This window comes from Dermacentor andersoni, chromosome 1, assembly GCF_023375885.2.
Source record: "Dermacentor andersoni chromosome 1, qqDerAnde1_hic_scaffold, whole genome shotgun sequence".
NCBI lineage: Eukaryota > Metazoa > Arthropoda > Arachnida > Ixodida > Ixodidae > Dermacentor > Dermacentor andersoni.
In genome coordinates, this window is record NC_092814.1 from 131,135,109 (window position 1) to 131,162,956 (window position 27,848).

The following is a 27,848-nucleotide window of genomic DNA, read 5'->3' on the forward strand; positions in this document are numbered from 1 at the left end:
CAAAAAGCTAATGACTTATGTGTTGGACATTCAATCAGTATCCTTGCATGACAGTTCAGGGTGTCTACCAAGTTGACACTTCTAAATTCCCTGAGTTTTCCAGCTTTTCCATGAGAGAGACAGAACATTGTTTTATGTTAAGACAGGCTGACACCATGTTGCCTGATGCTGTCACTCTCTAGTAAGCATATTAAAAAAAAGGTAACTTAATCCAGATTGAATAGTAAGGAGTAATGTTTATTTTATTTTATTCAATATAAAACAGAAGTGAGGGGTTAGTAAAATGCACAGCGAATAAAATATTTTTGAAAAATATGGTAAAACCCATTGCAAATCGAGTCGAACATTTTCAAATACAAATAAAAAGGAGATGCATAAAGAAGCAAATATTTTCGAATATGAGCCATTTCTATCAATTGATAGCAAGCTCGTTGGTCTGAGGGCGTTACAAGTGTTACAAGTGAGATTCTCTCTCAACAGCTGGTAAGTCAACCTCAACTATCCTGGCATACTCTCAGCCCATGCACAATGCCTCAGTGTTGCGTTTCACTGCTTTAAAGAGTTTATTTTCGTTTGGATGAGGGACATCTGCATCTCGGCATCAGCCAATGCTTTGTTTTTTGAACTTAACCTGCTTAAAAGAAGTGGCGGCGCACTTCTTTGCTCGTTCATTCCTCAATGCGTCGGTCCTTTCTGTTCTCATCTTCCTTCCACTGCGCGTTCGTCCCACAGACCATTTGAAGCATCCTCTTGGACAGTTGTACAGTCAACGTCAGATTCTTCGGACTCCCTAGGGGCAGCCAAAACGTCCGAAAAATCGGGCAGTCCGAAAGAAATGAATCATCATCATAATAATCATCATCATCAGCCTATTCATGTCCACTGCAGGACGAAGGCCTCTCCAATTACCCCTGTCCTGTGCCAACTGATTCCAAATAGCACCCGCAAATTTCCTAATTTCGTCCCTCCATCTAGTCTTCTGCCGTCCTCTACTGAGCTTCCCTTCTCTTGGTACCCATTCTGTTACCCTAATGGTCCAACGGTTATTTAGTCTGCGCATTACATGACCTGCCCAGCGCCATTTTTTTCGCTTAATGTCTATTAGAATATCGTCTATGCCCGTTTGCTCTCTGATCCAAACTGCTCTCTTTCTGTCTCTTAAAGTTATGCCTAGCATTTTTCATTCCATCGCTCTTTGCGTGATCCTTAACTTGTTCTCAAGCTTCTTTGTCAGCCGCCAAGTCTCTGCGCCGCATGTCAGCAGCGGTAAAATGCACTGATTGTATACTTGCCTTTTCAATGATAATGGTAAGCTCCCATTCAGGAGCTCACGATGTCTGCCGTACGCGATCCAACCCATTGTTATTCTTCTGTGAATTTCCTTCTCGTGGTCTGAGTTCCCTGTGATTAGTTAAGCTAGGTAAACATACTCCTCCACTGACTCTAGAGGCTGACGTGCGATCTTGAATTCTTGTTCCCTTGCCAAGTTATTTATCATTATCTTTGTCTTCTGCATATTAATCTTCAGTCCCACTCTTACACTCTTCCTGTTAAGGTCCTGAATCATTTGTTGTAACTCGTCTGCATTGTTGCTGAGTAGAGCAATGTCATCGGCAAACCGAAGGTTGTTGAGGTATTCACCATCAACCTTTACTCCTAAGCCTTCCCAGTTTAATAGCTTGAATACTTCTAAGCACGCAGTGAATAGCATTGGAGAGATTGTGTCTCCTTGTCTGACCCCTTTCTTTACAGGTATTTTTATACTTTTCTTGTGTAGAATTAAGGTGGCTCTGGAATCTCTGTAGATGCTTTCTAGGGTATTTACGTAAGCGGTCTGTACTCCTTGATTACGCAATGCCTCTATGACTGCTGGTATCTCTACTGAATCAAATGCTTTTTCGTAATCTATGAAAGCCATTTAGAGAGGTTTGTTGTACTCTGTGGATTTCTCGATAACCTGGTTAATGACATGGATGTGATCCATTGTAGAGTAACCTTTCCTGAAGCCAGCCTGCTCCCTAGGTTCGCTAAATTCCAGTGTTGAACTTATTCTATTGGAGATTATTTTGGTAAATATTTTATATAATACTGGAAGTAAGCTAATGGGCCTATAATTTTTTTATTCTTTAACATCGCCCTTTTTGTGGATTAGCATAATGTTTGCATTCTTGCAGTTTTCTAGGACCCTTGCAGTCGATAGACACTTCGTATAGAGAGCCGCCAGTTTTCCTAGCATAATGTCTCCATCTTTGATTAAATCGTCTGTTATTCCATCCTCTCCTGCCGCTTTTTCCCGTTTCATGCCTTGCAAGGCCTTTCTGACTTCATCTCTAGTTATAGGAGGAGTTTCTGTATACTGTTCATTATTGTTTTGAATAGAGCGCTCCTGAGTCGTCTGGGTACTGTAAAGGTCAGTATAGAATTCTTCCGCTGCATTTACTATATCTTCGAGATTGCTGATGATATTACCCCGCTTATCTTTTAGTGCATACATCTTGGTTTGTCCTATGCCAAGTTTCCTTCTCACTGATTTCAGGCTGCGTCCATTTTTTACGGCTTCTTCAGTCTTTCTCACGTTATAGTTTCGAATTTCACTTATTTTCGCCTTGTTGATAAGTTTTGACAGTTCCGCAAATTCTATCTTATCTCTTAAGTTGGACACTTTCATTCTTTGTCGTTTCTTTATTAGGTCCTTTGTTACTTGGGAGAGTTTGCCTACTGGTTACCTTGGTGCCTTGCCTCCCACTTCAATTGCTGCCTCTGAAGCCAGCCTCGTTACGGTTTCATTCATTACCTCTATGTCATCATCATCAGCTCTCTGTTCTAAGGGTGCATATTTGTTTGCAAGTACCAGGCTAAATTTGTCTGCTTTTACCCTTACTGCTTCTAAGTTGACCTGTCCTTTCTTGACCAATTTTACTCTTTCTCTGTTTAAATTGAGTTGGATCCTGGCCCTCACTAACCTATGATCACTACATTTTACCCTACCTATTAGTTGAACATCCTGCACTATGCTGGGATCGGCAGAAAGTATGAAATCAATTTCATTTCTTGTTTCACCATTAGGGCTTTTGCAGGTCCATTTTCTGTTGCTATGTTTCCTGAAAAAAGTGTTCATTATTCTCAGCTTATTCCTTTCTGCGAATTCTACCAGCATCTCACCTCTAGCGTTTCTAGAGTTGACACCGTAGTTGCCAATTGCCTGTTCACTCGCCTGCTTTTTCCCCACTTTTGGACTTTCGCACTGCCCGATTTTTCGGGCAGTCAGAAAAAAATGAATGCATGTCTTTTACTGCCCTTAAGGGCTCAAATCGCTACAGGCACGTCCGAAAAAGCTCTGAAGGCCTGTCAGTGCACTTGGCATATTGGTGCTCGTACTGTGTCAGGAGACGGCGGGTGCACGCGTGTATAAATAAGGAATACATGTACTGTGTGCCGTGACAATTGCCCCTTCCCATGCTTGTTATGCTTCACCGCAATACTTAGCGTATGCTTCACTGCATAATATTGCTGTATTCAGGCGAGGCTAACTTTCTGGAACCGCCAGTACGCAACGCGCCGTGCTTTCTGAGCTTCGAAGCCAATCGTGAGCATCACAAAGGTGGAGTCGGTGCCATTGCTGACAGCGGAAAATTATTTAAATGAAAAATACGGCACCGAATGGCAAGAAGTTTAATAGCAAATGTAGAAGCAGCTAGGCCTAGCATTGCCGCGGCGATGACAACAGCTGCCAGCGCATCTGCTTGCGTAAACGCCAGTTCGAGGCTGCAAGATAATCAAAATGGCGGCAGTGGTGGCTTTAATTAATGCCGTTTCGGACCTGCGGTCATGACAAAAAGTGCTGAAAATCGGATGGCGAAGGGTTCTTGCGTCCGAAATTTCAGGTGTTCTTATACATTGACTCTATGGGGTACGTAGTGATCCCGCAAAGCCGTCCAAATTAACGGGCATGTCCGAAAAATCGGGCGTCTGGAAATTCGGTCGTTGAGTGTACAATGGCAACTCGTACGGGCGACGATTCGGCATCAAAGACGATTTGTTACAATTCCTCTCTGTTACTCAAGCCAGCGTTACCGCGACTTTCGTTCCCTTTCAATAAAGTTACAGCACAAAGATAGATAGAAGCACAAATTCCCCAAGTTTTCACTGAGTATGTCGAGACTATTCAAAATCCCTGGGAATTCTCAGTTTTCCCAGTTGGTAGACATTCTGTGAGTTGAACCCCCTCGATTCCTCAGCGAGTTCCATTTCTTGTGTGTAGTTCAGCTAGGTTGCATTCTACAGTCGAACCCGGCTATATCGAACTCGCAAAAAAACGCCTATTAGTTCGATATAGAGCATAATTCGATATAAGCCTGCTGAATAATTGGATGTCATAAAAGCACACACCATTTATAAAACCACTTTATTGATGAAACAAGCTTCGTTTCACATGAAGTAGTCCTGCATTTCTTTCTGCTTGGGCAATTTCGCTGCCTGCGACGCACGCACTTCTCCACATTGTCTAAGGAGTCTGGAGCAACCTTCCGCATTTGCACAGAAGCCCCGGACTAGTGCGAGCGCACCAATCACTTCGGAGGAATTAGGCAAAGGACCGTCGTTGCTTTCCTCATTGTGCCCACTTTCACTTGCGCTCGGTACGATGTCGGCAGTCTTCGTTTTCGGGCTCTCCCGTGGTCTCGACACCATCATTTGCACTCACAAACTCGTCCACTGTTAATTCGTCAACAGCTTCCGGAAATTCTGACAGCTCGCTCCAAGTTTCGGCAACACCGGCAATGGCTGCGTCGCATTCATCAGAATTTGCAGTCATCACGGAGCACGCGGAAGCCGGCACGGCTGAAGCAATTACGGATGAACCACTCGTACATGGCCGTGCATATGCGTCGGGCGTCACGGGCACCGGGGTGAGATTTTGGCCGCTTTAGCCCTTATTCTTCAAGATCGTGCTGAGAGTGTTCCTCGGAGTCATTCACGCTGCGGGGACACCTCCGACTTCTTACCGCGTTCGACCCGATTTATGATCTGGAGCTTCACGACAAAAGGCAAATTCTGCCGCTTCATCACGGCAACACTGCGGGAGAAGGCCTACAAGGCACACACACAATGGACCATAAAATTACAGAGACAACTTGTGCTTTCGCCATTTTGCACGACGAGGGCACAAGAGCCTCTGATTGGCTGTCTGAGCAAGCGCTGCGGGCGGGCCAGGATCATTTTTTGCAGGGGGGTGTCGACGGCTCGTCCAACGCAGCGCAGTCACAGTAGCGAGAGCGGTTGGATGGAGCCGCGTCATCAGGTTTCCCCGCAACCGCGAGGGAAAGCCAACTTCTGAGGGCACTTTTCCAACGCTCAACATTCGATATATCGGGAGTCGCTGCTATTTTTGTTCGATGTAAACATAGTTTTTGCTATATATACTCATTGTAACTATACCGTGCCCAGAAATTGTTTGATATATAGAATAATTCTATGTAAACGGGTTCGATATAGTCGGGTTCGACTGTCGTAAGGTGCAATATATGGCTATTCTGCGTTTTCACTGCTGTGTGTTGTTCTTTAGTTGCCAAGAGCACTTCAGACTCCACAGAGCATTGGGCTGTTGTGCTTAGAGACCGAGGTTTGATTACACTATTTGACACGTAGATAATTCTTTTAAGTTCTGTGTGTGAGGTATGAGCTATTTACCAATACAGCAGCAACAGCCACAGTCAGCAAAGCCCAGGCGGTTCACTAAGAAAACTGCTTTTTAATAAACCATGGCCAATCAAATTTTAGATTTACTTGATTTTATCCATAATTCGTTACACTTGTGTCTGTTATAATGAGGTTTGATTACTTTCTTCTTTAGTGCCCCTGTAAGTAAAGGCATGGAATAGTGTACAACATCATCAGTTTCACTTGGCATATATGTCAAGCGAACCTGGCTTGAAGAAACACTGCACTGTACCTTTGACACATATACAGATAAGGTCATCTGCAACAGTGTCAAAACTGGCCTGTTTTTCCAGGTAATTTTGTCAAAAATGCATAATCAGGAGGAGGACCAATTTATGAGCACGAAGCACAGCAAGTTGACTGTTACAATTTTCCTGTGTACAAATATAGACGCGGGAGTTGAATGCCCCACTTTTGTCACCAGGATAGCCAAAAAACCCTCACTGCTACTGTGGTACTGCCAAGATATCAGTTCACTACTGCCACAAAGGAAAGCTTGTATAGACAGTTAGCTTTTCAACGAATGGGTTGTAGAATTTAATGACTGAATGTAGTGCAAGCAGAAAAATTGCCCAATTCCCAACATGATCATCAATCTCGTGATGGCAGTCAAGTTTGTGTTCAATGCATTATTAGAGATTCAGCTTTTTATACTATTCAGAATCGCTTCAGGAAGACAGGTTTAATCATGATTCCAGTACTGACGGAGAGGCTGCCGTAGATCCAACCGATACTGGAGTGGCAAAGCGGGAATTCTCCCAGGATGACAATGGAATCGACTGACATGGCAATTGTCGGCACAGTGAGAGACATGGACACTGATGAAAATGACAACAGTCACAAGAGCACCCAAGGGCGATACGTGAAAGTTGTTATCCTAAGAGGGTTTTCATATGGTTACAGGGGCCCTGAACCACCCCTCGGGCTTGGCAAAATAACATAGTCTGCAGGTAGCACACGCTCCTGTGAACATCTCAGCCAATTTTTCCTGTTGTACGTGGTGCGTAGAGCTCACAAACAGAATGCGAAGTCACCTTTCTCTCAAACACTCTCTTTTCAACAGAAGCCTGCTCCTCATTTTCTTCTGGCATTGAAGAAGGAATAGGAGCACAGCGGAGGCCGTGTTTGCCAATAACTCCACTTCTGCTGAATGCATTAAGTACTTTTTGAGGCAAAGTATTTCTGAAATTGCCTATTTTCACTTCAAATGCATTTCTCCACTTAAATAAAAAGTAGTTCAGGGCCCCTTTAAGTCCCTCTGAAATTCTGTACTTACAAAGGGCCTCTTGCTGAATCATGTACAATATCTGGATGCCCTGAAGAGAAATGTGTCACCTTTATGCCAAGCAAGTAAAGCTGACTGACTATGGATTTTTCATTGTGATGAAGTCAGTAGATAGCATGCATTATGTCTTACAGTAACAGATACTTCATGCTGTGCTTTCTTTCCAGGCCTTCTTTTTTTCATGCAACCCACTAATAACAATTATTAGTTATAAAAATCAAATGTAGGCAGCTATGGCCAGCAGTCAGAAAAGCAACCTAATTTAATTACCTTGTACCAGAAGTTGATCGAGACAGTGTAGCCATTTTGGGGTGCTGACTCTACCTGGTGCCACCAGTACATAGGGAGGTAGAGGACATCACCAGGACCTACAATGGCTTCCCATCCATGCAATTGAGCAGACAAAGGAAAACGGTCCAGGTCTCGATTGGCAAGGTCCACCTGAAAATTCAAAATCAAAGTAAAGGTGCCTGCTGTCTGAAGGCCTTGCTTTCTTAGTGACAGCAGCAAACGTGCTGCTGCCATCACAGTTTGCACAACTTGGTGTATCGTGCAGCAAATTACAGTGTACAGCAGGAACCAAAATATAATATAAAAGAGAAATAAGAGAGGCAAACAGCATATTAACACGTTCACTGCAGCAATAATTTTTGGTCTTAATTCCTGAGCGTAATGGCACACTGGTGGGTCACTTGTCATATTCCACTGGTACGTCACGAACCACCGGTGAGTCACTGGGAAGTTGTGCTCCCTTGAAACTTTCTCAAATTGTGGAGGAATGGCGCCACAATCTGTCAAGTCAGGAGCAACAAGAATTTTTTCTCTCCGATTTCTAGCAAATACTTTGCTTTCACGATACAGGAAAGCCCTGCACTGATGTACAGGAGGAATACCCATAGTGACCCACCCGTGCCCCAAATTGCAGTGAATGCATTAAGGTAACTGCTGCCAATGTAATTTTTCTGCATGACTTTGAATTACTGGATACTGCTTAGAATTACTGCTTTGTGAAGTTGTGTGCACATTTTAAAATCAAAAGGAGCAGCCACATGATGCAAACTCACCAAAGAATGCATTGTAAAATTTGAACAACCGCCTCCTCTGGCACAGAGTGCTCCTCCTGACAGCTAACAGCAAGGTCATCTAACTACTAGCTATCATGATGTTGCATACATGAAAAGAGAGAGAGAGAGAGAGAGAAAAGAACACATACAATGTGACAAGAGACTACTAGATAAATAAACCCTACATGCCTAATCCAAGCACTTGGTGCTTGACAAACAGTGCTACACACCAAAATCTTGAAATGAATGCAGAAATGTTCAATGATGAAACTATAGGTCAAGATGCACTACAAGGTGTCATGGAAGAGCAATGACTACTTCAGTCTTGGGGCAATGCTGAATTCCACTAGGTGAGGGGTAGAGGCAGATGTTAGAATTGTGTATTTGTGAATACAGGGAAGTAAATCTCCCCAAAAGTTGATAGCCTTTAAAATAAACAATAGTGGAGTGTGGACTGAAGACAAAGTATCATCACTTTTCAAAGTAAGCTCAATGCAAACACTACACACCCTTGTCGCAATTTGTGATGCTGTTACCCAGGTACCTGCACAGCAGGTCATTTGCCATGAAATATTTTGGCTTGTTCATAAAATAGCAGATTCAGTCATGTTTTACAACGCAACCACAACTACATGTAAACATTACTGCAAAGACCCCCTATCCCCTTATTTTTGCAGAATTGTGAGAACAGCATTCTGCATAGCAAGTGGTTTGGCAAATGCTGGATGTTCTGAATGGGTTACTATTTTCTTTTCACAACACTCGGTTTCTACTTCCTACGGAGGCATTACTGACAGTAATAAGAAGAGGAATTTTTTCTGGGATAACAGCTTAAGATACTTTGCTATTGCTCACAGATTTCGTTCCTACTGCGTAGCGTGTTTCTAATACCTATGAGGCAGACAATGAAAACCTCTCAGAAAACATTGAATGCCCCACTGGAGAATCGAGCAATGACTCAAGACATTTTAATGAGAACAGGTAAACAAAAAAATTTTACTTCGAGGCTCTACCAATGAGGAGCAAATGAATTAATGTGGAACATGTTCCAACAGTTGAAGGACCCCACATCCTTACAGTACAGAGAACGCCACCACTGGCATTGACAGGCACATGTCACATTGCATGAAAATCATCACTACAGGTTCTAGCAAACCAACCAACAATCAACCACAAACTGGATCATCTAAGTACTGAATTTCAGTTGTTCCAAATGAAAGAGTCAATTTGGTTTAGCTTTAACAATTTTGGTCACACTAAGATTTTATATTCCTTTGAGTCGTATCAAATCATCCTGTGTTTGCAACCAGTTTTTCTTTTGAACACCTTAATATCGAGACGACAAGCATCACTGGCACTACACATTAAAAGAAACAATTTTTCTGTTGTAGCAGCTTAAAACATCTTAATATTGCTAGTAGATTTTGTTCAGATTGCTTTTTGATGTTGATAGAAATAAGAAGAATCAGGGGAACCAAGTGGCTAAATGTTTTTGCTATAATTATCCTTAAAAGCTAAAAGACATTGTCTGTTGGCTTTCTTTATTGTGTGTGTATGTCCATACAGTATACAGAGTGGACAGTGAAAACCTCTCAGATACGCATCATTTGTACAGTCCAAGTCACTTCTTTTAAAATTCTCTTGTGACACAAGAGCAAACTCCTGAACAAAACTGTGAGGTTTCAGTTTACAAATAATTGTTATTAAACTGTGAAATCCAACATTTCACGTAAACTTGGCAACAAGGGACAGGGCACACAAATTTGCAAATACAGCATGTGCCTGGAATGACAATATAGCATTCAACTCTGGTGCTGAAGGGTTTTACAAAGTTTCCTGCCAATGTGTAGGTATTTGGTGGCCTCTTTGAAGAGTGAAAGAAGGTAAATAAGAAGTGACACATGTGACAGTTATAGTATCAGGTATACACTTAGAAGGGATGAGCAAAATTCACTGCAGCACTATATGACAGCGCAGCATCTTGTTTGTCAAGGGCAGGCAAGAGCTGAATGACAGCAAAGTCAGCGTATTTGTTTGAGAACTGTGGATTTGGTAACGCACGTCACACTCTAGCAGCAACTCACAAAATAACATATTACAGTCGAATCTCGTTAATTCGAACATGCTTAATTCGAACTTCTGGTTTATTCGAACTGACGCTGTGGTCCCGTCAAAGTTATGTGTATCACAATGGGCGAAAACGCCCAGTAATTTGAATGCGCAAGCATTTGTGACGGTTAATTCAAACATACTGCACTCCGATAATACACTCAGCAGCGCACCAAATTGCACGGCGGCGCCTCCGACCAGCATTCCTCTGATCGCGCAATAGAAGTAAAGTGCAAGACAGACTCCTCAACGACGCATGTGAAGAAAGAAAAAAAAAAAAGGAAGAAAGAAAAACCGTGGCAAAAATTTTTGTGCAGGCACACATCACCAATTACTTCTGTTAGTGATGGGTTAGTGACTTCTGTTAGTGTTGCTGCACCGCCATGTACCCCATAGAGTCAATGTATAAGAACGTCTGAAATTTTGGAGGTAAAAACTTTCACCGTCAGACTTTCCAGACTTTTTGCCATGACCGCAGGTCCGAAACGGCATTAATCGAAGCCACCACCACCGCCATTCTGATTAAAGTGCCGCCTCAAGCCAGTGCTCTCGCATGTATATCCGCTGGCAGCCGTAGCCACAATGCGTCAACGCTAGGGTGGCTAGAAAGGGAGGTGTGAATACCGGCGGCGCAAACGTGACCCCACAGCGCACAGATGCCGCGGGGCGGCCCTGTTGACCAAGGTGGGGTAAGCACGCAGGCGAAATTAAAGCCGAAATGAGCGCCTCGCCAGCCTCGCGTCGGCTGCATGTCTATCACCCAAGTGAAAGTGAGCCCGTTTCGGGTATCGCGCGCTTTCTGCGAGCGTCAAAGAATGAAGCTTTATCATGAAAACAATGTTATGTCAGCCCACATCATTACTCCTGTGAAATTTTACGGGCCCAATTCGCACTGTATCGAGATTCAAACGCGTTTTGTCTGTGCGCATTTCGTGAGACGGCTTTGGGTGTTAGGGTCTAGTGGGGGGCTTCGAAAAAATTTCGACAACTTCGGTTTCTTTAACGCGCACTGACATCATACGGCACACGGGTGCCTTGCATATTGCCTCCCTGAAAATGCGACCGTCGTCCTCGAGATCAGCAGTCAATCACCCTATGCGTGCCGTAGGACCTGTAAACTGCAGACATTACCTGATAACGTCTGGACGTATTTACAAACTACTTTTTGTCTGTGCTTGCAGACCTGTAGCATGTCATTTTGACGCTCATATAAGCAATTTACTATGATTGCAGAGAGTGAAGCAACAGATCTGGTCATGAAATCGTTTATTTACAAGTGAGGAAAAAAATTTACAACACACAAGGTTTCAGTGTTTTCCGTTTCTTCTCACTGCTCTGCTCATTGACACCTTTAAGCAAAAAGTGAATCATTGTGAGGCAATAAAAACGTATAACTGAGGCTGTCAGGGTAGCCGAATGGTCTAGACAGCCAATCTTTGGTATTTCACCAATTGACTGCAAAATCTCGGCCACAGCTTTAGCACGCAAGCGTACGTGTTACACTGAATAAACGAGTGAGTTTGTTTTCAAGGGCATTGTCCAGCTTATAGAACGATTCTGAGGGATATAAAAGGCCCCCAAGGTCCCACTCTTTGGATGCCTCTGATGGAAGCTCTCTGCAGGGGGATATTGCCTTTATCACTAAGACATGCTGCTTCGCAGTCTTCACAATGAGTGGGCAAAACACGCCTTCTCGCCACATAACCTGCAAAGTAATAAACTAGCCGTGCGTCGCTGCGGTGCTCAACATAACTTTGGTGGTCCACAGCATCTCGCCCTCGAATGACGGAATGTCGCGAGGAACACTCCAAAACAGGCGACGAGACCAACAGACAGCGGAGGCGCAGACCAGCGCGGGAGTACCACGCCGTAATACCACGCCGCGAGCAGCAGCACCACGTTCCCCCTGGTGGCATCGGTGCGCAAGGGGGTCACGCGCGCCCGAAGGAAAGCGCCGCCGGTATTCACACCTCTCCTTCTAGCCACCCTAGCAACGCTGGCTTAGTTACTTCGACGTTCGCTACTAAGCTTCTTGCTGTTCGGTGCCGTGTTTTTCATTGAAACAATTCGCTGCTGTTGGCAATGGCACCGACTCCGCCTTTGTAATCTTCGCCAATGGCTTCGGAGTGCTGAAAGCACGGCGCATTGCATAATGCCATTTCCTGAAAGTCAATTTCACCCCAATACAGCAGTCGTACGCGGTGAAGCAAACCAAAATTTCAATGGGGCAATTGTCACGGGACATGGTATTTTATTTCACACACGTGCACCCACCGTCTATCACAGTACGAGCACCGATACGCCTAATAACTTACTTTAATTTGTAAATACGTGTGAATAAATTTTGTGAAACTTCCAACTTGTGTTAGCTCAGTGCACATGTGCCACTGAAGGTAAGTCCTCCATTGAATTAGCGTCCTTTAATTTGAACTTCTTCTAATTCGAACAAATTTATCGAGATTCGACTGTACTGCCCCATCTTGCACACAACTTGCATGTTGGAGCAGCTAAGTTATCATACTGACTGATTTCCCTGCATTGCACGCACTTTTTGTCTCAGTTTAACAAAAACATGCACCGTGAACTTAAGGACTAACAAGCCCACCAGCCTCCAATGCCACCTGTCAATGTGCAAGTCCATGCACTGGAGGACCAGATCCAATTTTTACCATAGCCATACGAGCCTCTCAAGGAAAGCTAAAACAAGCTGTGTAATATTTCCCTGAAACAATATATTTAAAAAGCCAGCTCCTTGTAGTAAAAATACATTTTATACATTACATTTTTTTATACATATGAGAGATTATTGAAATGGCTAACAATCAGCAAAAGAGCAAAAAAAGAAACAGTAATTGTCACTGATGACAAACAATTAGAATGATACCCAGTGCTACAATGCTAACTTGTGCCAAGATGGTGACTAAATCTGGGCTGTTTTTTCATTTCCAGTGAGAGTTATGCATTCAAATAAATCCTTCAATGTAGGTCTCATGCATTCTTACAGATATAGATCAAATTACAATTGAAGACTCTCAGAGGCCAACAAACTCAAGAAACAAACCAAATATTTTCCAGAAGTGACTGAATGAAAGGTACAAGCCCAAATCCACTAATAATAAGCACGACTAAACACTCTGCTGCAAATCTTGCAACCTGATATGAGGGGTACTGAAGCCCGGCCACCCTGGAATTTTACTTAAGCCTGGTACTGAAACATGTAATCTAAGATGGCACATAACTGCAGTACCAGGACAGCTGCAGTTTTTTGCACATGAATTAATCAGATTTGACAAAGCTTCAAGCAAGCAGGCCACATTATTCACACATGTAGTGTGCCATGCATGTGCAGACATGCCAACCTTAGAATCAGAAAAACACTACAGTGGAATGCAAAATATACTAAAATTCATTCAAATATAGTAACAATTACTTGAATATTTACCTTCTTTGCACAATTCTACCACGCCTTCGATCCAAAAAATTCAAAAATAACATAAAAAATAATTTCAAAAAATAACTTGGTGCCGATTCTACCGTGCACATCAAGTGACGAAACATGTGTCAACGTGCAACATGTTGAAACAACTTTATGGAATATAAAAAGGCACACAGACTTGCACACAGCTGAATCTTAGCGGCTAGTTGCTATCGGAGTCCGATGACACCTCCTTCTCGCTGTCTACCAACCAGAGATGTCATCCTCAGTTCCATCTAATGCATTAGAAATGCCACACGTACAGCAAACTGGAAAATGGCAACTCCAAACCAAGGCATAAAAAATAATGTCCATTCAATGGCTAGCTAGTTTGCATTGAGCTTTCTATTTCAGAAAGATTCGGTTTCGTTTTTGATTTTGAGTAGAATTAGGCATGCAAATTTGAATGCACTGTTATTCAAAAAAGGTGCGCCTTAGAATCGTGAAAATACGGTAATATGTTTAATGTTTATCACAGCTTTGCAGACATGGTTCTGTAGAGCTGCTGTGAATAGGCACTCCTCTCTATACAAATTGCAGCCACTATGATCTGTGCCTCAAACAAGCAGAAATGTTTATGAAGTTTATTAATTCAGTATTCATGTAACGGCGGTCAACGATTTGGTCACCAGCTTATGCTGGTTCAATCAGTTGATGTTGCTGCCACACAGGTATTCCTGTGTAATCAATGGGTCCAAAAAATTTGACCATAAAATTACTCGGCGACTCTATTTGTCTTCCTTCTTTTTACTCTGAACTATACAGGGCATCCCAGCTAACTTTAGCCAGAGTTTAAAAATATGTGAATGCCACGTAGCTGGACAGAACTAAGGAAATGTTGTTTGTCATCACTTGGAGATACTCAAATTATTTTTTTCATTCCACCTAATTAGATAATTAGTCTTAACTGAGTTATGTACTTCTTAAATATTATTATTATATTAACAGTCTCAATGAGAAAATTGCAGACTGACATGAAAAACTCCCGATATAGCTTTCTGTTGCTCAATACGTGCTACATAAAAGTGTCTTAGCGTAAAAGAAGCCTGCGAATACATGCAAAGTGCCTCAAGCGGCCAGTCGCACGGCAATTTTGCATACATTTGTAAGCTTCCTTCCCGCTCGGAAAAACACTTTTATGTAGCATGTATTAAGACACAGAAAGCTATATCGGGAGTTTTTCAAGTTCCTCTACAATTTTCTCATTGACACTTTTTGTCTAATTATAATATTTCAGGAACTAATTAATTAATTAGGACTAATTATGTGATTAGACAGAATGAAAAAAAGTCATCTGAGTATCTCCAAGTGACAGCAAACAACCTTACTTTGCTTCTGTCCAGCTACATGGCATTCGCATATTTTTAAACTCTGGCTAAAGTTAGCTGGGACACCCTGTATGTGCAAATTAAAATTTTTTTAATATTTGTGTCAATACGACCATTGTAAATGAGTGCTATAAAGATCGGCCATTTCATGATAAAATCGTAAAAGTTGGTAGGTGTGTGGCGTATGCACACATCATGCATATTTGGCCATTTGCTGAAGTACACAAGCACTGCACAGAATCTGTTTTAGAAATGTGATGCCCTGCTAGTGTGTAGAAATATTGGTTACAGATGGAAGCTGACTTAAGAATTATGCAACTCACTTGAAGTCGCTTTTACACCTCAACACTCCATTTCCAACTGGGTGCAATGCAAAGAAGTAGCCATAAGCTCATTGCGTGCTTGAAAGGGGCCCTAAAACACATTTCCTTGAAACCTGAGCAACATGCTGGAATGAGCGCAATGCCTTGCAAGAAGTATATTCATGAAAAAACATTTTGAAAAGGACATGATATGAATGGAGATATAAGGAGCACAACGTTTACTTTCCCCATTCCCTCCAAACTGATCACCCCTCAGGTGAGGCGACACCAATAGCAATGACCAGCCCTGATTGCTCCTTCTTTCTGCGGTGCACGTATCTTTTGAGGTTGGCATCTGACAAAGTGTGCAATTTTGCTTTTGACTAATATAAAGTCAGAAATCATTGCCCAATAGCTGCGGTCTAGAAGCCATCACACCTGCTGAAATGTCATCGCAAAAACTGCGTCTGGCAGGGAAAAGAAGCAAAAGTCTCAAGAGCTGCAGAAGAGCAAGCAATCTATTCTGTGAACTTGCACGTTCCTTGATGCATGAGGAAGTGGCATAATTTTTGGCTAGCATGTTCAGGGAAGCATGGTCTACAGAGCAGGAACATTTGCAGTTGGGAACTGTTGAAAAGTGTTTCAGTGTCCCTTTTAAACACTGAGTAGGGCAGGTCAGGCCTACAGACAGCATATGCATGTAGCACAATGTATATGGCAAAATTTTTAATGCTAAAAATACTTCAGCATGGCTTGCATCAGCTCAAGGCGCCTACAAGCCCTACGAAGCACTGCGATGGCTAACAAGATAATAGATATCTTTGTAACCACAAGATCTATTTCCACAGAATACACAACCATGCTTTAGTGGGTACCACTCTCATGAAATCAAAAAACTTAACAGCCAAATACATTCAACTTATATGATTATCATCTACCATTTCCTATAAATCGCATGTATTCCTGCATTGCAAGATGTTAGGATTGGTATGGGAACACAAGAAATTATTTTGCCTTGGCTTCATGAAAATCACAATGTAATACAGTTTGTGGCTCTAGGTATGTCATTATTACATCATCACATCACTGCAGTTCATCATGACATGCTAATGCATAAACCTTTAATCACAAATAATGTGTTCTCTATATTTCACAGTAACCTGCACGGGAACTACTGCAACAGTAAAGCTATAGTATTCATTGCAACAGTGCAGTGTTCAACTAAGACCAAGTAGCATAAGCGATGAAAGCACACACACACATACACACAAATCATAAGCTAGCTTCACCTGGCTCTGTCGGTCATGAGGATGCCACACTGGGTGAGGGTATAGGCATTTGTACTGATCAGGGGAGAAGAGCAGAAACCGTTTGTAGCCCCTCAGCTGGGCAAAGAAGTTCTGTTGTTCATCATAATGCACAGGTGTAATGTTGCCTATGGAACAAGCACAAATTGTTGAGTGAGTACATTTTAGGTAATTTATTTTCAGGAAAAATAAATAGTGCTGTTCAACAGCTTGAGAAAAAAAATATATTTCAAAATTGGCTAGTATTTTTAGTTAATGGTATTAAAACATAATGCACCTGTTGTACTGGTTTTCATAAATGCTGCTGTTTCCAAACAATCAGAAGTACCACTTTTTATTTAAATACAGAGCATATGTATTTTGTTCACAAATCATATTCAATTCAGTCAAAAGCTTTCTTTAAAAGGAATGGCAATGCAAAGAATAATTTCATAATGCAAAAAGCAATACAACCAGCTACTCTCATCTTTTGCTAACACATATGAAGCATTTCCCAGCAGTATGCGTGTAAGATGTGAATGCTCGTCAAGTGCCTAAATGGAAAAGTAACTCCATGCAGTACCTTGAGTAAAAAGCTAACACATTAATAACATGCATACATGTATAAGGCACAAGACAGAAAATATGCCACACTTTACTGAACTGCACATGACACACACCTCAGAATGATAGCAACAAAGCAGCATGACTTGCTTAAAATCTATTAACATTCTAAGAAGAGATTAATTCCATGTCACTCGTTCCTAGGGTTCCTAGGTTCTGTTAAAGTGCCAACAAGAAAGAAAGAAAGAAAGAAACCACGTCTTCCCACTCTTTTTCTGCAGCACTACACACTGTCTTCATTAATTGTTCCAAAGTAAAATAATATTAACTGAAGTCACAATAGATGTGCAGCAAAATTCCAGTCCTATCAATACACCCGTAATCATGACCTAACACAATTTAATTCAGTGAGCACTTGCACACCCAAATAAACATACAGCACATAAAAAGTATACAAGCATGCAATGTATAAGTTTGGCTTTGGCAGGGTCATAACTAAGGGCATGCGAACATTCAACATTTTGAATATATAGATTGAATAGAATTCAGTATTTGATTTGTGTTTGATTTGAGTTTGATATTTAATATTGCTGAATATTCATTAAAGCCCTATATCTATATTAAAGGGAAACCATGGGTATTGAGATCCGAGAGGAAACTACCTACATCAGTAAAGAAAGCATAAATGCTCAGTGATTGTCTCTGTTAGGCAGTTTTCTGCTCAGAGGCTCCGGTTAAAGCTAGAGCAAGTAGAGCAGCAACTATTTTTGGACTCTAGCAGTTGTTTTAATTGGGTGTCTTTGCCGGGCTACCCATAGATTTATCTTGAGTTAGCAGATTTTTTGTTTGCATCATTAAGTCACTAAATGGTGACAGTATTCTGGTATTAAAGTTACCTAACTAGTCTTGCAAATATCAGCAGTATGTTTGTCTTATCTCTTCTCAAGTCCACCGGTGTGGTTCCCTTAGTTTATTCTATCTTAGTCATACAATTGCAGAAAGTGAGACTGCTTTCTCTTCACGTTATCTCATTTTCCGTTTCTGTTAGTAACTGTGCAGCTGCCTAGACTTTAAGTGGCGAACAGCATTACAAGTATTGAAGGATTCATTTTAAATAATATTTCTAGACAATATTGCTTCCATTTGATTTTTTGCAATTTCATTTTAGAAATTAAAAGATAATCAATATTCAATTCATTATGCGAAGTCATACTTCTGCTAAGATATTTTTTTTATTAAAAAATTCCACTGTTCGCACACCTGCAGCTGAAATGTTTTGTGTCATGGTACCTGAAGGTCAAAAGTAGCTAATGTCTGCTGCTGAATAAGATAAACTTACCACAGAAAATTAACCAGAGCACAAGGAACAGCTTTACAAACAAATGTAGCTAATTTAGTAAAATGTTATTAATGTTACTTTAGTAGCCAACAGTTATCAATGTTTTTTTTTTTACACTAGCCTTCACCATTTGATGGACACTAGAGATTGGACCACACTGTGTCTAAAGTGTCACGAATATGTTTTCATAAAAAGTCAAATCTGAAAGCTGAGAAACATTATAATTAGAATAAAAAAGTGGGAATATCTCACTATCCGCCTAGGAAATGAGGCCCATTTTCATCGAGCAGGGCATATGTATCCTTGGTGCCTGCTTCTAGCTGTCACTGCTGCCTGAAGAATGGTTAGCAGCAGCCTGTATGCAGCAGTGCACTATACAAGCAGTGTGTGCATGTTTTCACTGAGCTTACTGAGCACCCTTTGTACCAGCATTGTCTGTCAGGGCTGCCTAGTACCACAAAAGCTTTTGGAAAACAGATGCCTTTAGAAAGCCTCAAAGGCTATGCAACTTTCATATATAGTACAGTGTTGTGTAAATGAGGCTAATAAATGGATCATCTATTATTGGTAGGAGAGGGTATGACAAATTAAGATGCCTAACATTAAAAAATCAGAAAAGTGCACACCTGTAATGAATACACTCATTCAAGTATTTTCAATAGACACATCTGGAGAAAAATCGGATTGGGCTTTTTCTGTGTGGTTATTCTAGTGAAAAAATAAACTCAAAGAGAGTTGGCATTTATTGTTGTGGTGGCTTGAAAAATTAAGAAAATGATAACAAGAAATAGTACAAAGCATAGCAGTTTTATTGATGAATATGAAATTTTAAAATACACAAGTTCGAACGAGGTCCAGAGCCACACAAAAAACTTCAATTGAAGTTATATTTCACCGCTATGGCAGAGCCAAGTTTCCCTTAAAAGTGGGACTGATACATCCAGCTGTCCACCAAAGGGTTAACTTGTAGTCTCAGACTGCATGTTGAGAAATATCGCAGAAGAAGTCTGCATCTGATACACAGGAACTGCAGCAGACTGCTCATGATTATCTCTTAGTATAAAGACAACAGTACTCATACAGGAAAGATGCAAGCCTCAAGAGTGACCTTATGGCCATAATAAAAAATGTGTGGTTTTATTGTGGATGAGAACCACCACATAAAAAGACTACGTCAGTGATCAGGCACAAACTGATGGAAAATAGGCATCAGAGGCAAAATATGCCATTACAAAGATGCGACTTAAATTCTAACCTTTACAAAAGATGACTTTGTACTGTGTGACACGCAATTATGAACCTGTGGATCTAACTATGACAAAGTGCACTGGTGTAAGTTCTATCAAAAGGAAAGACGAATGCCTTAGGGTAGGTTTTCGAGTTTTCTGAAGAACATCATTGAAAGTGGGAGATAGAAACAAAGAAACACAGAATTTGATGCTTCAACCTAATAAGTTGTCTTTTGCAACAGCTTTTATGACAGATACATGGATATTTTTTTAGACCATGTAGCTTTGTAATGCTTGATATACATTTAAGTTGGTCAAAAGTTGGAACTACTTCATTTAGACTGCTTTTAGAAAATAACATGAAATTTGGTGCATAATGTGCAATGTTCTCTAGATTGCATGAAATGCAGCTACAGAAGTCACCTAATTTTAAACTTTTCAGCAGTTTTACAAACTTGTCAACATATATCAAATATGGGAATACATAGGGCAGGCTTCCACAATTCTTTTTCATTGAGAAGTGATGTGTCTATTTTGATCTCTTGATATTCAAATGCAAAGCAAGCACCTGGTAAAAAAAAAAATTAAAACATCACACCTAAGTGTCTTTTATTACAGGTTTTATTTTGTCTTGACATAACACGGGTGTGTAGTTGCTTGAGGCAACATAATCACACATTCACTTGTGCAATCCATTCTCATAAGGTGCAAATGGACCTCTGTAGAGGAACAGCTACGACATTAATGAAACATTTATCGCATGAAAATTAGAATTAGCAAGTAGATTAAGCAACGTCCACATTAGTTGCCGAGTTGATTGTTCAAAAGTAAATGACATCCAGGTAAATAAAAAAACATCACACACAAGATGCGCACTGAGCTACTATCCTATTGTAACTGTAGTCCTGAAACACTTGCTGAATTTCACTACAGTGTATAAGAGTTTCTTTACCTCTTGCTAAAGTATATGGTCATAGGAGAGTGTTACTTAATGCATAAAAAAAGTGAAAAAAAAAAAAAAACCGCATGCCACAGCCATGACTCGCGGTACTCGTACAAACGTGTTTTTTTTTTAAAGAGAGAGAAAAAAACGAAAAGAAAGGGGAGAAAAAAACGAGGAGCTGAACATGTAGTGCGCACTTCACTTTAACATAAGTACCGTCGTTTTACCAACACCTTGAATCACAACAATGTTCAGAAGCATACAACTTGTGCATGTGACATGCAAATACTAATATAATGAAGAAAATAAAGCAAGCCTCTTTCACTATTCACTTTTCTAATGCACCATATGACTTGGTGAGAGTAAGAGTGGGGTAAAATGGCAAGAAACACATATTATCATGCTTAAATTCAATGCAGTTCTGACCTTCAGTGGCAACAAGGAGGAGGTTTGATGTCAAGGGGCCCCAGCCATTTTGCTTCTGCTGTCGGTTGACCCATTCCCAGTTAAAGCTGAGAAAGTCCAACACTATGTTCCGCCCTACTGTTTCATTCAAGGACTGCTGCAAGTAGTACCTATAAGGGGTAGGCAAATTTAAAGAAACAAATCACACACCTTTCCACTTGTGTGAAGATGGCACACGTGCAGCTCTGCCTATGCACAGGTACTAGAAGCACACCACAAAGATTCGAAATAGGATACATCATATCCACAGGTATGAGTACTTGGCCTGTGATATAAAAATACATTTAATGTTACAAAAAGCCTAATTCAGCCATGACGAAGAAAATTGTTACATACAACTGCAAATATGAGTATGCAGGGCCAGTAATTAGATGCATGTAATTCAGAATTTTAAAAGTGGATACATCGTATTTGATGCTTGCATGCCAGGGTCACTGAGACTGTTACTATGCATAGCTTAGCAGCTTAGCAGGGTCAGTTCACAACAGCGACAAGGAGATATACGACAATACATAATCACTATTAAAAAGAAGGAACAGTGAACACAAACACTAAAAAATTCATTACTTGAGTAAATTAAATATGCAAAGCACTAATTTGTAGGATTCACTTCAATGTAGGTCACAGGTTTTGCCTTGTGTGCGAACTGAGGGGCAGGAAAACAAACATTGTCTGTAATAGCATTTGCTAAGTTTGAATTCAGAAATGGCAAAGATCCTTGATTATGTTACTAAGTGCAACCAGGAATCAGAAAGGAGCAAGCTGCTTTTACCAAAAGTCTGTTCATGAATTGAAAGCTGACGTCATTATAGATGCATGCTTAATTCATATAAACTGGCTCCGCAACACCCCATCTCTCCTTTTCATGCATTTCATCTGTTGAAACGTTTAATCCTCCATCGCATCATAAGACACACCAATCACTGAAAAGGAGTGCTGCCATTGGTAGGCTTGCTTGAACAATTAGGATATTTCGCTTGGCTAACTGGAAATTTATATATATATATATATATATATATATATATAGGGCACTTATGCATGAAAGGTAGAATACCATAGGTGCTGCACACTTAAAACTTCTACAATGATGGCTGGAGATTAAAAGCAGAGGAAAGAGAAGAAACAGCTGCATTATTTAAAGGTGAAATTTTACTGAATTCTGCAGTTTGACATGCCAAAACCCCGATTTCATTATGAGGCACGCTGCAGTGGAGGACTCCGGATTAATTTTGACCACCAGGGGATCTTTAACATACCCCCATTGCACGGGACACAGGCATTTTTGCAGTCTGCCCGCATCGAAATGTGGCTGCCGCGGCTGGGATTTGGTCCCGCGACCTCATTTAAAGGTGTTGCACAGCTCCTTTAAGTACAAGGGAAGACCTAAAAGTAACGAGAATTTTTTTGCTGAGGTGCTAAGGCAGTCAATAGAGATGTGTGCCACTACGAGCACATACTACACTGTTGTCTGCATTGGTTGGTCAAGCAGCGTCCTTCTGTAGTTTGATCTGCTCAATGTATTGATCTGTTTTGCGCCTCTGTAGCCATGTGCATTGGTTTCATAATGGCGAATGTGAAAGAACAATGTGTGCTCATAAAGGTCTGTTTTTTTCTTTGGAAAAAGAGCCCCATAAGCTACCAAAATGCTTTAAGAGGCCTTCAAAGAAGCTTTGTGCCAGGCAAGGGCCTACGAACAGTTTTCTTGGTTCAAACGTGGCTACATGTCACTTGAAGACCAACTACGATCTGGCATCCACTGACATGCGCAACTGAAGGAAACAATCAAAATGCTTGTGATGCAATAATGTTTGACTGATGTAGAACAGTTTATGAGTTGGAAGTAGTGACAGGAATACCTTGGAGTTTGATTTCAACGGACTCTGACAGAAGAACTTCACATGAAATGAGTATCTGTGAAATTTGTTCCTCTTGTGCTATCAATGAGCCAGCCGCTTGGATGTGTGCTGTGTAATGAATGATTATTTGAGAACTTATCAACGATTTATATCTGAAATCATCACAGGTGGCAAATCGTGGTGTTAAAGGTATGACCCAAAGACTATGCAACAATGGAGTCACTGAAAAAGTACATCATCTCCGAGACCAAAGACGGCAAGACACATTAAATCAAATGTGAAAACAATGTTGATTGCATTCTTTGACATCAAAGGGCTTGTTTATTTTGAATTTCCACCACAAGGTCAGACAGTGGCTAGCCTTTTTATGTTGAAGTACTCAAGCAATTGCATGACTAGTTCACAGAAACATGGCCCAACTTGTGGAACTCTGGCGAGTGGCTTGTGCACCACAACACTCCCGTTTATGCAGCACTGAGTATCTGGAAGTTCCTGTTCAAACATAGGATGACAAAGGTACCTCATCTTCCCTACTAAAGTTACAGGGTGTAAGATGCTACCGGCATCTGGCAAGCTGCAAATTATGTTTACAAGGTGTCGAGGAGGTAAAGGAGGAAATGGTGGAAGCACCTAACAACATAAGTGTGCCAGAGTTCCTGAATCGTTTTAAACAATGGAAACAGCCCAGTAAAAAAAAACATTGAGACCAGTTGAATTTTTTCAATGGGACCCAACTGGTTCCAGCTGGACACCATCGGAGGCCCAAGTTTTAATTGGGCACCATGAGAAGTCGAGTTGGTTTCAGTTGGACATCACTGGAGCTTCGTATGCCAAGTGGTCCCAAATGGACCCAATTGGAAGTTGATGAGTAATCTCGCTAAACAACAAAACAGTTGATAATAATAATAGCACAATTATAATGCTAATTTCAAAGTAAAAGATTTTTGTATTTTGGTGTGATCAATGGAGATAAGGATTTAGCTTTCTGTCAAATTAAATATTTATCTCGAAATTTTACCAATTTCTCACGAACCACTGCCTCATGAAGATGGTCAACCAAATTTTGCTCACATATATAGCACCTGACATGAATCTCATAGTGGTGAGTGTTGGGTATGTCAATGAAGAGAATTGCCATAGTGTGTTCATGTATGAGTATGCTTCTCAAAAGGAGTGTCAAGTATATCTGTGTCACATCAAGGTTAGGGCCAATCTAGGCTTTTCTTTTTTTCCTTTCCTTCGGTTTTCATGTTAGTCCCAGGTCCAATTCAGAGACCAATTAGATCCAATTGTGTTCAAAAAATCAATTGGTCCAATTGGACCTGCTGGATTTTTCCAATGGGTGTCCCAAAACACAATTGGAAATATCCAATTGGTTCTAATTGGCAATTTCCAACTGGTCTGAGGAATTTTTTTTTTTTTTTTGACTGCGAGTAGTGGGACAAGTGCACTGCCTCTCATGGAGAGTACTGCGAAGGCGAAAAGTTTAGGAATGTTCAGAGCAATACAGAAATTAAAAATAAAAAGCAATCTCATAACTTTTGGGACCCATCGTATTCCTGTCACAAATCTCCAAATTCAAGTAATTATGTACGAAGGAGCTACAACCTTATGCAAATAAGTATGTGAAATAAGTATTCAAAACCCTAATCCCAAGTCAAAGATTACGTATATACTTAGGATATGGCTCACTTGGTTCGACCAGCATTCCTCAATCGCTCCACAAACTGCCCAATTTTCATCTCCCGTCGACGAGTTGGGGGGGAAAAGTTTTTGAGCCGATGTTCCTTGACCTTGGCATCGTCGTAATACTTGAAGGTAACAGAATCTGATTCGTACACGGTGCAGCCGCCACTTCCCATGTGCTTAGAGAGGTAGTCCAAATCCCACTTAAGTGCCGATGTGACCAAGTTGGTGTCAGTCAGGACTACAGGCATCTAATAGGTAGCAATAATTTTCAGCATTAGGAGGAGATCACAGACCTAGAACGGTAAAAAAAAAAGTACAACATTGTATCCTAAACAACGCTAAAGCATCGGCCTGATAAAGCAAGACATCGCGGCATTATTGCACAGGAAGCGATTCAAGAGTTGCACGGTACAATGCATAAAACATTGTGCTAAAGGAACATACGCACATCTCGTCGGCACTGTCAGCAGAAGGCACATAGCGCGCACGCGTGAGAAGACGCATAACAACTGGCTGCAGATGTACTAAGGCCATGGCAAAACTAACGATAAAAAGTCTAACAAGGCGCTGGTGTATTCATGGCCCGAGTCGTGAGACGAAACGTCTCACGTGTGGCTGCCGCAGTCTAACACCTTGTGTTAGGATCACTTGAGAAGAGTGAAAGCGTCTGTGAGCTTGACAAACGCAGGTGCAGACTACATGCTCATCATCATGCGCCTGAAATTCCAAGTCTACCCAAGACAAGAGTCAACTTCGCTCGCGTGCGATTGGTGCAAGTCGCATGTATGCCACAGCGTGCATGAAAACAAAAACAAAAAAGGAGAAAAGGGTGCACCATAACATAACGGCATTATAGTGAGAGAAAAATTGACCATACAAAGCTCGAAGTGAATCCAGGGGCAAACACCGGTGCAATAAACAAACCGTGTCATATGTGCCAGACAACATAACGTTCGAAAGCTATGAAACAACCGTCTGTGCATATTGCATATTAAGTACATAACATACACGACACCGATTTCAATGACCATTTATTATTTGTTAATAAAACAAACCTAACGAGCGACAATACTGCGGCAAGTGGAACACATAACTACTTCAAGGCGACATAAAACGCTTCTGAAAGGGTGCGAAAGCCGTAGTTGTGTTTAAATCAGCCATGTCCAGTAAAGATTTGGAACTCACCATGTTTGCGATTAACCTGTCCGCTTCAGGGTCAGAGCAGCTCAAGCGCGGAACGATTTCTAAAGGGATTCCATAGTCATTAAATTCCATTTCGGGATCACTCCGTGACTCTGAGAGCTGCGCCATGTTAGTTGCAAGCTATCATGGTTGCTAGACAGCTGTAGTAATTTTTCGCCGTGGCGCACACTTCCCGCTATCTTGTAACACGTTCGAAAAGCCGACGTTCGATTTCGCCTCGCGTGATTGTCCAGGCTGCGCCGATATCGCGGCCTAGGCCAATCTAGTCCAATCGCGTGAGACGAAATCGAACGTCGCCTTTCGAACGTGTACAAGATAGCGGCCGATTGCACGCGTACGCTCTTATAATGGCGCTTTATTTCAACTGCAAATTTATATTGACACTTTTTTTGCGGCGTATACATATTTGACGCATGGGTTATCCAACATCTTTTCAATTTTGCTGTCGTTGTCAAGTGCGTCGTCTACCAGCGAGAGTTCGTTTCGCGGACGCTGGCGGACACCCAGTTTTTCATGCAGAAAGTCTGCGCAGTAAAACTTTTTATGGTTTTATTACTTGCTTCGGTGCGCCCGCGACTCTTGTCGGCCGGTACCAATTGTAGTTTTAGCCAGGTGAACTGCTATCTTTAAAGGGACACTAAAGTGAAAAATGATTTGTTCTGCATCAATAAATTACCGTTATACAACACCAAAAACCCCACTCTTACAACGATAAGACGTTTGGTAAGCCAGAAAAAGCGCAAGAACGAAATACGGGTGGCGACGCCTACTTAAGTTCCCGCACCTGGGGGCTGTGACGTCTTGGGTTTTGATGGCATCTTCTAGGGCCTACTAATTATATATAGCGGTACAGATTGACTACATTGTGTTCTAAAGGAACCAAATATTAAACATGGCAAGTTCCGGGAACCTTTATTCAGCCAACGCGGCCCAAATGCGAAAACATACTTTGGAATCCCTGACGTCACGCTGACATACCGGCGCTGAGGTTTCGGCGCAAAATTCAAATACTGATACTTGGACCTTCATTTTCTCATATAATAATCAAACAATTTTTTTGAAATGACTGCCTGCAGGGTTCTCAAACCATGTTTCATTAGTCTAAATTGATTTATTGTTTCGCTTTAGTGTCCCTTTAAGACATAAACTTCGAAATTCTCCTCCTAAGGTCAAACGTCTTAGCTATTTCACTTTCATACGACCTAAGCTTGAATATTGCTCTATTTTTTGGGATCCTTAACATTAAAAGGTTAGAAAGGATTCAGCGAGAAGCTGTCAGGTTTATCTATTCTAAATTTAAGTACACTGATTCTCCTTCTGAGCTCGTGAAAGCTAACAACATTGAACTACTTGAATCGGGAAGAAAAGAATGTCGTCTGAATTTTTAAACCTTACTCCTTAACGGTAAAATGGCTATTGATCACACACAGTTTCTTTCCCCTTTGGCCACAAGACCTACGCGACATTACCAAACACACTTTCTAACCCCTTACTTTGCGAGAACAGACATTTACAAGTTTTCCCTTTTCCCGCATTCTGTGTCCGACTGGAATAGTTTAACAGAACCTTATGACGCACTGTATGACTAGATGATTGTCTTTTTGTGTTCTTTCCTCAGGTACTATCATGTTTCTTTTCTTGTTGTTGTTCTCTTTTTGTGCAATAGAGATATTCTGTAAATTGTATTGCCCGTCTTGCTTGGACCAGATTGGTCTGCAGTATGTAATAAATAAATAAAATAAATAAATAAAATAATGACTACGAAGTGATCAATATGTCTTACGACGAATTGTAACCACAATTGATTAGAAATGACTAAACTGCTTAGTAATGACCAGTAATGATTAATAATGATTGAAATGACTTGTAATGACTACTCATGACAATGATATGACCAACATGTCTAACGACGGCTTGTAATGAACCCAACTGATTACAAATGACTAAAAATGCTTAGTATTGAGCAGTAATGACTAAAAGAAGGAAGAGAAAG

The 27,848-nt window shown here is 41.1% G+C and overlaps 1 protein-coding gene across 3 annotated transcripts in view; it reads right to left on the reverse strand.

The window, feature by feature from the left end:
* LOC126545875 (hypoxia-inducible factor 1-alpha inhibitor-like) overlaps positions 1–26,103 on the reverse strand; it is a 46,384-nt gene extending 20,281 nt beyond the window's left edge. The window contains exons 1-5 of one of the 3 annotated variants that reach the window (XM_050193901.3): positions 25,838–26,103; positions 24,656–24,900; positions 21,069–21,217; positions 16,571–16,716; positions 7,274–7,444 (exon numbers count right to left, since the gene is read on the reverse strand). In XM_050193901.3, the coding sequence (XP_050049858.1) occupies positions 7,274–7,444; positions 16,571–16,716; positions 21,069–21,217; positions 24,656–24,900; positions 25,838–25,963 (837 nt within the window). In that variant the 5' untranslated portion in view covers positions 25,964–26,103. Of the gene's footprint in view, positions 1–7,273; positions 7,445–16,570; positions 16,717–21,068; positions 21,218–24,655; positions 24,946–25,100; positions 25,290–25,837 lie in introns of those variants that run through there. The other 2 variants (XM_055062037.1, XM_055062038.2) reach the window with 2 other exon arrangements.
* Between the last annotated feature and the right edge of the window lie 1,745 nt (positions 26,104–27,848).